Source organism: Trachymyrmex cornetzi, unplaced genomic scaffold (assembly GCF_001594075.2).
Source record: "Trachymyrmex cornetzi isolate Tcor2-1 unplaced genomic scaffold, Tcor1.1 scaffold105, whole genome shotgun sequence".
In the NCBI taxonomy this organism is placed as follows: domain Eukaryota; kingdom Metazoa; phylum Arthropoda; class Insecta; order Hymenoptera; family Formicidae; genus Trachymyrmex; species Trachymyrmex cornetzi.
Window position 1 is genome coordinate 531,020 of NW_017295598.1, and position 13,168 is coordinate 544,187.

At 35.0% G+C, this 13,168-nt stretch overlaps 1 protein-coding gene across 1 annotated transcript in view; it reads left to right on the forward strand.

The window, feature by feature from the left end:
- The window catches only part of LOC108759456 (uncharacterized), a 64,698-nt gene extending 52,042 nt beyond the window's left edge, over positions 1-12,656 (forward strand). Inside the window, exons 6-13 of the mRNA XM_018504902.1 lie at positions 56-252; positions 560-677; positions 1,015-1,254; positions 3,458-3,615; positions 6,335-6,450; positions 6,693-6,903; positions 7,211-7,696; positions 10,465-12,656. Coding sequence (XP_018360404.1) covers positions 56-252; positions 560-677; positions 1,015-1,254; positions 3,458-3,615; positions 6,335-6,450; positions 6,693-6,903; positions 7,211-7,696; positions 10,465-12,472 — 3,534 coding nt within the window. The 3' untranslated portion in view covers positions 12,473-12,656. The remainder of the gene's footprint in view (positions 1-55; positions 253-559; positions 678-1,014; positions 1,255-3,457; positions 3,616-6,334; positions 6,451-6,692; positions 6,904-7,210; positions 7,697-10,464) is intronic.
- The last annotated feature ends 512 nt before the right edge of the window (positions 12,657-13,168 follow it).

Sequence of the window (13,168 nt, forward strand, 5' to 3'; positions counted from 1 at the left end):
GGGTCGTTGGCCGCGTTCATTGTGCTCGTGAGCAATGGCGGGGATCGTTTTTCAGGTGGCGCACGCTCTCAACTGTCCCACCACCAGCGACAGCGAACTGGCGGTCTGCTTGCGCAACCAGGAAGTAGACAGGCTGCTACACGTGAAAATCCACAAGCCGAAATACGTGCCGGCCTACGCGCCGTTGATCGACCGGGCCGTCATCCCTGACAAGCCGCTCAATTTAATGGAGAACGCCCAGCTCTTCGGCAGGTACGATTTGGGATTTTCCTATTGAATAATATAGGAAACTAAAGTGACCTAATAATCTTTATACATAGATGTTAATCTCAATTTAGTATTATATATAAAAAATAATAAATTACAAAAACTGAAAAATAGTTTATATAGATGGAACTGTGAAAAATATTTACCGATGACTATTACTAATATTTAATATGATTAATGAATTTTTGGATATGTTTGTTCCCTTAGGTATATAAAAGGATTGAAATTTTTAAAACAAATCGTCTATTTACATTTAATAAATTAAAAATAACACATTGTATGTTGTTTTTAGGTTTGATCTGATGTACGGTGTAACAGAATCCGAGAAATTTCACATCCTGCCACCAGTTGCTTTGTTACACGGCGTGCTTGATGGACAACGGGATGAAATCCTGCGAGACCATGCCAAAGTAAATTTACTCGTGTGTCGAGTTCGTTTGTCTCAATATGAAGCAATTTTTGTTCAATTTATTTTTCTTCCTTCTTATTGGATTTATCTTGAGACATTTTTTTTTCTTTCCTATGATTTCAAATTTCCAGTATCTTTACATTCTTCAATTTCTTCTTCTTCTATCCTCTCTTCATCTCCTTAATCCTCAGAATCTCAACTCCGGATTAGAAATTGCTGCATTTCTTTTTTTTTGTTATGTTATGGGGCTAATTAATATTTAATTTTGATATATATTTTTATTCCGATGTTTTTGTGTGGTGGGGCGTTGACTTGACAAAGATAAAATGTATGTTCAGGCGACGCACGAACTGGAGCCGGAGTTGATCCTGTCGAAAGTGTTGGAACAATATGGCGACTTTTCGAGTGGATTCACGAAAGAGTACACCACGAAGAATCGAGACATGGTGCTGGAGGCACTCTCCGATAGCGGCACCGTGGCGCCGTTAATAATGACTGCCAATTTGCATTCAAGGGCGTACCCGAAGAGCTACATGTACGTCTTCTCGCATCCGAAAGCTATGCAAGACTACTCTGGCGTAAGTAGGTCTCGACGATACAACGAAGATCGATTATCATGGCTCAGACGCCCCTCGACAAAGCGGGACCCGACATGGAGCGGGAAAAATGTTGCAAGTAGCATCAATGGGCGAGGAAAGGATATGTAGAGGAGAAAGGGGGGAAAAGGATAGTCTGGCGGGGATGATGAGTTAAAGTGCACTTCCTTCAACGCTCCAATTCATGCAGTTTCATGCAACGTTGTTATTCCATGACGCGGAGTGTTGCTCCTGAAAACGGAGGGCATTTTTCATCGCTATACTTTATCGGTGAATCTGAAATGGGGAATTTACTATTTCTAATTCTCTTACCGCAAAAGAGAAGAGACAATACAAGAACGAGAAAAGAAGCGGATAGAAAGATATACATTATCTATGGTTTTCTATAAGAAGCGTAAGAGCGTTGATTGTTAGAGAGAAACAAGCTGAGCTTGGAGAGATTTCAGAAAAACAGAATTTTCTTTTTTTAACCAAATTTACGAGCAACTCTGCAATTAGTAGATGACACTTCTAGAGAATTCTATCTTCAATAATAAACTACTTTCAAATAATTTAAAGTTTATATAAATTGTTTATTTTAAAATCTCAAATTTTTATTCTAATATATTATACTTGCAACTATTAATATCTCTTATTTTAATTTCTTATTTTTTATTTACCTTGACATGAATTTATTTTCACAATTTAATTTCAATATAACTTATATTTAATCAATAAGTTTTATTTTGTTACAAAGTAGAAGTACAAAGACTTAAAAATTTACTAACATATTATTGTATCAAACAAATAATATTTGTAAGAAGTTATAAAGTTGTCAAAGTTTACAATAATGAAAATAGTAAGAGCTACGGTTTTCAATCGAATTAAAGGAAAATCAACTCTTTAAAGGAAAACCAACTCTAAAGTCGATAAACTGGCGAAAGATAGGGCGAAATTTTTAAGACATTAGACATAGTTAGCGCATTGTATTCATTGTCCTTCTTAGTCCGGAAGGGACGAGTTGTGACCTAGTGATGGCCATTGTGCTCGCACAGTTTCGCCGAGATAAAAATCCGAGCTGCGAACCCATTTGGATTTCGGCCAACTATTTTTATCGCCGTTGCGTGCGCCGGCAACAACCTCGCCATGCGGTAACCGAGAATATCGCTAAATTGAATGTACCTCCGGGTACAACGTACATCCTCACGTCAACAAGGATATTAGATTTTAAATCTGCAAATAGCGATTCGCAGTGTGCATCATTTCCATGTCAAGTTACGTCAATCCCTCTCTTTTTCTATCTCAATTCCTCTCTGCTCTCTCTTACTCTTTTTCTATCCTTCTCTCTCTTGTATACGTATGAGCTCGATGAATTTTAATTTTCATTCGTTCTCGTAAATTCCACCCTTTATTGAACTTTACAAATTGACGTGTTTGTAAATACGCTCAGTTTATCGCGCTAAAAATAATTACGATTGCGATAAATCTGAGAACTTGCGCCCAGGAAATTTTATTCGAAAATTGTTGTAGGATTGACGATGAGAGAGTTTAAACTCGAAATAAACTTTAATTTAGCGGGTAAATTAATTAAAAATAGATTAAAGAATTGGATTTAAAAACAGATTGTTAGCTACAAATATAATATAACACACACACACACACACACACACGCGCGCACACGCATGTATATATGTAATTCTGGATATCTAAGAAGATATTAAAATAAATTTAAGGATTTAAATATATCACCGAGGGGAACATGTATTTTAACGATTTATAAATTTTAAAAGGTTTAAAAGATTTTCCAAGCATTTCACAATTTCAAAAATGTTCTATATCCGAATATTGGATAACCAATTTTTTAATTTTTGTACCTATATTTTGTAATAAAAAACATTATTGATTAAATGTAAATAAATAAAAATTAGATTGAAAATAAATTATAAAAATAAATTAAAGTAAACAAACATACAAAATAAAGAATTGCAGTAAGAGATATTGATAGTTGGAGACTACATTAAAATGGAAATTTTAGAGGATATATGTAGACAGAGAATAAAAAAGAGATATGGGACACGAGAAAATGTGTTGAAAAGAAGTAACAACCTAAGCTTTGATATTTTTGAGTTATGCGAATGGCATAGAAGTGTCGATAAAATCCGTGCTACGGTATAAAAGCACATCTAGTGATCTCGTTATATTGCAGCAACAACGTCAACATACAGTGCATGGAGAAGAGTTGCCCTACGTACTGGGTGTCCCATTAGACAATAGCAAGTATAACTTACGAAGTCGATACGACATCAGAGAGTCGCTGTTTTCAGAAGCTATCATGAATTGGTGGTGCAGCTTTGCCTACATCGGGTGAGTTTCTAAAAAAAAAGCGTTTATAGCAATGAGTCTTATATATACGAGTACATTTGTTATGACTTACATATTTCGATATTAAAAAATATTAAGTTAGTATTTTTAATTAAAAAAGATTAAAAATTTTTATAAGATTCAACCCCAAATAAATGTCAACATCTTAATTATGTATTAGTTTAAATTAATTATTATTTTAATACAGTCTGTAATTATTAATTAAAGTTTAAAGTTATAAATATATATATTAATGATGTAAATTACAAAAAATAATTTAATTTATTTGAAATTTTAACAAATTGAAAATTTATTTTTCTTGCGTGGTCCTAATTTTTAGAGATATTTCAAGTTTTATTTAATGTATCAAATTATTATTGTAAATAAATTTAAATAAAGTGTAAATAAAATTTGTAGAGCCAGATAGTAGTGACAATAAGTTTAACAAAAAAAAAATTGGAAGTATAATCTGGAAAACGATCACAGCGCGCATTAAAGTTAAATTAAAGTTGGTATTAAAAGTTAACATATAAGCGATAGTAACCGCATAGAAACAATGATATTTATAACAAGTGCCGAACTATTGTTGTTGCGCGTTGACGTGAAAATCTGTAGTTCGTAAAGTTGTACTTGGTAACACATGTATCCGGAAACGTGATTTTCAATTAACTAAACATTCAGGCGTTTAATTAAACCAGACTGTAATATATTTTTCCGTTGTATGATTGAACTTTATAAGCATATCTCAATTAAAAAATAAACCATATAAATAATTTACAGAACGTTATAAATTAAAAAGCAAATGAAAGGAATAAAATTTCAAAAAATTTATGTTTATTTATAAAAAAAAAATTAAATATGCAGAAATAAAAGTTTATGAATTTTGCCAGATAAATTTTTTATAAAATTTTCACCATACACTAAATGACCAAATCTTTCACCTTTGTGTAATATACATGAATATACATGCATTTCACGCGCATTCGAATTTCAGTCTTGTATTGGCTCGGCGCAATTTGACGCTTGTTATGCTGATGCTCGATATTGTCGAATTAACGATCCAGGGAATCGGCCATTTTAATTTGCACGATGAAAGCAGATTATTCACAGTTCCGAATTATTTCGATATTTCGTTTTACTCGACAAAACATTCCGCTTTACTCAGTTAAACAAGCCCAATATTCTCGCGGTATAAAGCCATGCTTTGTTTAAATGGGAAAATACCGAATTTCTAGTTAAGTTAAAAATTTATTTGCAATTGTGAGATATATTCCTAGAATTTTTAATTACATTAAAAGTTTTAAGTTAAGTATGCGCAAATTAGAATATTGAATCTGGTATACGTTACAATTAACATATGTTATCAAATCATCGATATTTTAACATTAGAAGCATCTTCGTTAAAATTAAAAAAAACAAAATTGAACAAATTGAAATTCAAAAATATAATATTAAATGTAATATCTATATTGCAAAGAATATACCGAATATGTTGAATTACATATGACACTAGTAGCACCAACGTTTTTTACTAAAAGGATCAAGCAAATAAATTATTATAAAAATAAAGATAATAGAAAATCAAACATTTTGTCAACATAAAGGACATAATTATTAAAAAATTAAAAAATTCAAAATTCTACCTTTTACACAAAAATATAATATTAATCTAAAAAATAGAAACGATCAATAATGATTAATCGATGCTTCTAGTGTTAAAATATCAATTAAAAATAGGTTTTGCATTTAAATTTGATACAGCTTTAACATTTGTACACGTCATTTTGTTCCTTTCTCCACGACAATTTGTTTCTTACTGATACAATCTCGCAGAACTATATTTTGCATTATTACAACCGCGCCATTTTTTGTCAGACGCTTTGAACATATGGCTTGACTAGAACGTACATACCTATGCATTACTACGGTGACAGAACTCAGAGAGAACTGGGTCAGTGCAATTAAGCAAACAAAGGTATTTAGATTTAGCGGTGAACGTTGCGCGTTTGTAAACGGCGCACAGCTGATCGATATTTTATGCGTTACCGTATCTATCGTAAGTGCGCGTCTCTTTGCCATAATAAACGACGCGCAGCATCTGTCCCGCAGCACTGTCAGTGATAACGAATGACGGGGAAAAACGGTCTTTTTGTTCCACGTTGTGTGAACGCTGCCACGCGTGATCGATCGGATACATCGCGTCCATTCAACCCGTCATTAAAAAATCATTTTCCGGCGTACTAAAACCGTCAATACGCGCAAACGAACTGTATCTTTAAAATTAATAGAGGTTCCAAAAAGTCGATGGACATCAAGTTATCCGCTGGATTAAAGTATTGCTATTCAATATTTTAAATACGAGAGCTTATTTTGGATTGTACCATTCAATAAAGAGATTTAGATTTCACGTTTGTTAGCTTTAAATTACAAAACGTCCTTAATATGATAATTCTAAAAGAGCATACTCTGAAAATTTTATAAAATGGAATTCTATAGGGAATCCAACTGCACAATATCTTTACAATAACAGAAAGAAAACAGTATCGAGTATCCCTATGGACTATTCTGGATTATCCGATATCTTTTTCTCCTACATCACTCCAATTTCCTGACGGTATTAATCCCAAACTACCCTGTACGACCTAACAAAAGTTATTGGGCGTTTCTGCAGCTACATTAATCATTCGCGATTATTTATCGAAGAAATTATTCGAACCCACAGGAATCCGAACATCGCGAAGCGATATCCCTACCTGACTAACGTATTTAAGGATTGGGGTCAATATGATATCGAGTGGCCAGAATATGATCCTGTCAATCAAACGTATTTCAATTTAAGTAAGTTAGCAAAAATTTCGGTATTAACGGATCTCAAGTGCTTGCGAGTGCTAATAAAAAAAGTTTATATTGAGAGATTTGGAATTTATTTTTCTGTGTCATTTTACTCTCTCCATCATTTATGCATCGTGTGTGATCGAATAATGATAAAACAAAATCTATTATCCCAAGTTTGGTTCATGTCGAGAATTCTATTTTACGGCTTATTTAGCATATTACATAATATCCTCCCCTGCACGCAGCCATACCGCCTAACGTAGGTGCGCACTATCGTTCGACGGAGATGCATTTCTGGAATGAGGACCTGCCCAATCTGCTCAGGCACCCGAATAAAGATATTTCGGGCCCGACACGACCGAGAGGACCGCGACCACAGATTCTTGATTTTGCCGATGGGATTGGCAAATATGCCAACAATACTGCCAACCGGAAGTACGATAGCTACGATACTAGGTCAGTAACAAGACTAGCGAATTAATTTCACCCTTTGACGTATGAAATCGTTGAATGTACATAACTGTTAAGATCATTTCTCAATTTGAATTTTTAAGATAATCTAATAAAACAATATTTATGTGAATCTACAGACAATTTGTAAAATTTACTTTTGGAAATTTACTTGAACTAATAATTTCGAAAAGAAATTAGCTTGAATTTAAATAGTTTGATTCCACACACATGTAGTTTTTAAGTACATATATAGAGTTATTATTGTGCTTTTTATACCTTTATGAAGAGTTATATGGGTTGTGCAAGACAGATACACATCTCCGTCTAGCATCACGGATTCTAGCACGGAGAAGACGCCATTTTCAACTTTGGTTACAACGGGTGGGAGCGAGAGTTCGACAATAGAGCCGAGCACGTTAAGGACTTCGTCGGCTATGATGATGGTGATTGTTTTCTTCGTAGTGTTTATACTGATAAACTTCACAGCCTTTCTACTCATCTATTATAAGAAGCAGAATATGAAGGGAAAGGAGAAATCGTTGAAGAGACGAGGCAGCGAGAAGAAAAACGACTCTGTCAAGAGGTCGAAGACTGATAAACATGAGAACCATTACGGCCAGATAGGCTACAAAAGCGACAGCAAGCCAGATTTGAACGATGTGATAAAGAACGACAAGGCATACGACAACAACTCCAACTTTGGACGCAGATCGAAACTATCAAGGCAGAATTCTAGTTCCACCATTGACACTCATATCAAGGTTAGAGAATGGATTCAGCAGGAGATTGTGCACAGGTCAGTGAAACTCTATAAGCTCTAAACTTTTTTTGCATGACGATAATTAATCTTTGATGTTCTTTTTGTTTTAAACTAAAAATTATGAATAACATTCTATTATAAGTAATGTATAAATATCAGTAGAAAAGCTTTTATTCTTTAGTTGAAATTGAATTAATTATAAATAATTATATACAAATAATTATTATAAAAATTGAAGTTTAATATACTTTACTTATTTATGAATTGAAACTCTTCGTTCTTTTAAATTTTAAACAGCTTTATCATTCATGAAACTACTTTATTATGTAATTAATTATTCGAGGATTTCTTTAAAAGATTTCTGCTGTCTAGAGAAAACTTATTCTTTAAAATTTTATGATCGAAAATGCCATTTGGAGAATTACACTTTCAAATGAAGTTTAATGTAATTTATGTGCTTTCGATAAAATAAATAACTTAAACTAATTTATACGTTTTATTAAATTATTCGCCATTTTAGTACCATTCTACCGTACACCATCCGATGCTCTTATAGGAATCAACGTTTTGAACTCAATTTGTATGTCTTTCCTAATTGCGAAGAGCTGAAGATACTCGTAGAACGCTTACACTCGCAAATTCGTCGATCGCGGTAAGGGTTGTGCGACCCAGTAATCCAATTAGGGGTTCCGCTTAAAGAGTAGCTTTGAGACGTGGCCCGTATCACTCAAATCAGGAAATTCAGTTCCCTTTCTCTCTTTCGCTCTCGAATATTTCGTTAGATGTATTGACTCGTGGAAAACGTTGGCAAGTGCTGCTCTACAAAGTTAATTGAACTCGACTTACAGTTCGACTTCGTCTCTCGTTTATTTAACAAGCAATATCTGGTTTGCAAATCGCAATATTGTTTTTGTTTTTTACAGCATTAAATTTAAAAAATACTAACAGAAGAAAATACAATTTAGAGAAAATGTTATGTCCAGACACAGAATAAAAGAACTGTTATAGAATTTGTAACATGTGTAAATTGCATATTAAATATTTCATAAAACATTTACATTCACAACAATTCTAATTAAATTCTCCTTTAAAAAAGAGAAAAATCCTTTCTGTGAGTTATTAAATAGACTTTTTATTTTTGTGGAGTGCGTCATAACATTTACTATACATATACGTACATATCGCTTGTTGGTTCATGAAATGCAGCTGTAACATTACGATGTAAAATCGTAAAATTATATCTGAAATATGTTTAGTGATAAATGTGCATTATAGAACATTGTATATGAAATAAACAAACGTAATGTATCATTAAGTAAATGTGTGTGGCAAAGTACCTTTTTGCTTGTCGGCATAACGTACAAGATTAAAAGTGATTAATTAGCTCCGGGACGTGAAAGTGCAACCGCTATTATTACTGGTTGTTACCAAAATTGCAAAATTAATGCGTACCTTTTATTTGCGAAATCGTAAAATGGTATTCTATGATCAATAATTCCCGATAATTGGACGCAATAACTGCTCCGTTATAACAGTAACATTATCTAATAGTAACATTATCTAATGGTATTACTTTCGAATTTTGTGTAAAATTTACAGAAACATGTGTTGTTACACTAATTCGCATGGTGGTTGCTTCCTTCAACTGAAATATCTATTGTTTATTATTTGAATGTTCAAATGTGTTTTACATCAATATTATAACGCTAATCAAATAAATTTTTAAACAACTTTCTATTGTAAGGGCTAAATTCTAAAGTAACGGCTGAATTCGCTACTATTGCTGTAAAAATGTAACAATGTTAGCGACAGAAAAAAACCAAAAAATGTTATCGTTACTGAAAAAAATAATGGTAACGGTGTTGGAACACGTTACTTTTCAACCCTGTTAATAAGATTATTATCGAAACAATTATATAATTTTTGAATAATTTAAACTACGTAAATTACTTTATAATTACAATATAGTAAACAAAAGCTTTCGTTATAAACAATGAGAGTCGTAACAAAGAGCATAGTGCTAGGTGTCTTTGCTTAATTATCCTTTATTTCAAAAATAATATATTTATATAACATTTTCGACTATTTATCTGGTCATCTTCAGTATATGACAAAAATTGCTTGGCATCAATAATATAAACGTTCGCCGTAATCTGTTACAATTAAAATTCGCCGCAATACGTACTGTACATTCTCATATGTCGTCAATAATTCGTTAGTCGCCCTATGATTAAAAACTCGTTCTCTCCTTGATCTTTGTCGTTCCTTATATTATAAATTCTTTATTATATTGTCCGTAAATGCTCATTTTTAAATATGGACTATTGGCACTTTTGTATTGCAACGATCATATCGCAATGAGCATTTGATATAAGGAACACAACGAAAATCAAGGAGAGAACAAGTTTTTAATCATAGGACGACTAACGAATTATTGACGACATATGAGAATGTACAGTATTACGGCGAATTTTAACTGTAACGGATTATGGCGAATGTTTAAATCATCGATGTCAAGCAATTTTTGTTGTATACTGAAGATGACCAGGTAGATGGTCGAAAACGTTATATAAATATATTATTTTTGAAATAGAGGATAATTAAGCAAAAACACCCAGCACTAGGCTCATATGCTCTTTGTTACGACTCTTAAACTTTATAATTAATAATATAAGGTAAGTTAGTGTTGAACTTGAAGAGTTTCTTACTGTATTTATTTTATTAGTTGTGTAAAAAAATGTTTTCAAAACACTTATGAAATCGATCGGAGTTTTATCTTTTAGTTCTGTTTTGTTTGTATACAGATGTTCGCCGAGGTTTTTACGTAAAACGCGGGAAACGTTACAGAAAGAGCATCAGGAGAAACTGACTAAGCAGCAGCAAGAAGAGAAGCAACGTTTAGAGGAAGAAGTGTCGAAGGAGAGGAAAGACGAACCGATTTACGATGAGAGCCCGGCGTTGGTTGTGCGCCCTGGAAAAAAGTCGAAATTGCCAAAAATTTCTGTGGCTATTGACGCTACGCCAGCGACTAGAACGGAATCCATTCTGAATCAAGTGCCGATCGAGTTAACAAAGAGTATCGAAATAGCTAATGAGCCAAGTCTACAACAGCTGATGACTCCTGAAGTGGTCGTCATAGAGCATCATCATTCTAGGAGCGATCCTTTGCCGATGGAAAACGTTTTAAAGACAATGAAGCCGAATTTCTCCACTCCCAGGATCTATGAGTCGGATTCCGGAAGCGCGAGCAGTCTCTATGCCAAGATTAACCCTAAACTGAAGTCTCGTTTGCCTCGTCCTGGTCCGGGAACAAATATCGAAGTGTCCTTAGCTGAAGAATCGAAATACGAAGATCCTCACGATGAAGAGATTTACATAAAAACTGGACCAGTCTTAACGACTTTTGGTACAAGCGATGTGAATGTCACGTGTCGGGAACCGACTATGGAAAGAGAATGCATCAGTCCTGAGGAGGCCTTAAAGACAATAAAACGTCGAAATTATCCCAAGGTACTGCCAGATATCGAGAAGAGACGATCACTTCCGGCACCTAGTAGTCTCTTTGTACCGAAACAGTACGCAAATTCGTTACAAGACTATAAGAGTGGTAATCGTGCGAACTTATTTTCGAATCTACCACCGTTACCACCTCCGAGAATATTTGGAGCCTCCAAAAGCCTAGAAAGAAACGATTTCTTCGCAGAAGAAAACGAAAGTCAAATCGAAGGTGAGCCGATGACAACAAACCTGCATGTGGGTCCGTTACTAAAAAGGCCAGACACCGGCAGAAATAACTCCGATCCTAACATAATCGATTCTTTGGAAGGAAATAGAAACGTCCAGGCTGGCGGAAGTGTGGATGCTATTTACGCTAACCCAAAGTGCCCGCTTCATGGGAGTCAATATCCCTTCTCACCGACCTCGCAGAGTGTCGATGGCGATCTCGGCAAGTCTTCCGGGCTTTTGGACGTGGGCAACCCAAATTGGTACAAACCGTGCGAATCGTCAGGCATAATGACATCGACCACATCGGAACCGCAAATCGTGATCAGCAAGGACGAGAGAAATGCCGTTGGCGCTGTGTTGCCCACGGTAGAACCAAAGATTGTGATCACGCCAAGAGTAGTTAATCAATGTCAAGTCAATCGACAACCAAGTCCAACAGCGCATTCTGAGGATAAGATCGAGCACGAACTAAAGACGATTGATCCAGCGCGAAACGGAGGATCATCGGAAAGTTCAAACACTTCTGGTGGTTCGATGATTTCAAGAGAAACGGGAAAGAGGGAGCCGCGGATAATCATCACGGCACGGGAACCGAAGAACTGTGCCCCGGTGGGTAGTCTAAAACAACCGAAGATCATCATAAAGCCAACAGCGACTCTACCGAGGAGCAGGGATCAGAGGAATATACCGAAGGTGTCAGCCATACCGTCGCCAGAACAGCAGAATTGTCAGAACAGCGAGCGAGATAGGGCTCTGGAACAAAGGGAAAAGCCGTCCCTGAGGGAGAAGCCAAAGGTTACGAGGATTCCGTCGTTTTCACGGAGGAGGGAAGAGCCTGGTATTGAAAAGCCGTCGTACATAGAGAAGACAGAAATCGCGCCGAGAGTGGAGGCGCCCGCGCCGGCCAGTAAAATCACAAACGCGCCATCGACATTCGACGCCAAGTCAGGCATACCGACGCCAACGACAACGATGATGCCGAAGAGCGAGAAGACCTCCAGCACGGACTCATCGTCCGCCAGCAACGGGAATTCCAGTAATTCGAATACCGGTACGATCAAACGGAAGCCAGCGAACAAGAAATAATTGGCGGGAGCCAATTCGAGAGCCACGTGTTATATCCCGTTCTATTTCGCAAACGCGTAGATGGAATGCAGATGGGTCTCTACCATTCCGACCAAGTGTCGATGCAGTCCTGTTGGCGCCCAATCTCTTCCACGAAACATTCGCAAGTGTGTGCATATTTGCATGCAACGGTAATGAAATTAACACAACAATTGTTCTCTTTACGTTTAAATTCATTTTAAATTGTTTTAAAAAACTTTTTTAAATCAATTCTTATTTATATATTTAAATCCATCAAGATTATTCTTTTTTAGATTAATTAGTATATTATTTATTACTATTCTAGATATAAAATATCTAGTCTAGACGTTAAATAACGTGTGTTAAACAACATTTTATCAAATCTGGCGCATTTTGTCCAAGTATAACTTTCTTTATTATCATTATTATATATTAATTGTATCATACTATTTTTCTATGACTAGTTAGAATTATGCGACACAGACATATAGAAGATAGACGAAATGATTTGCACACTTATGGGAAGTATACTATTTATTTTACTACTTGCTTTATATATATATCAATAAGTAGGTCGTCCATCATTTCTATTGCACATTTTATCTTTGCTGAAATAGAATACGCAATGCTTGAATAGTTATCAATGGAACGTTGTACTATTCTTTTAATAGTTCTTTCAATCTTTTAATTGCTTAT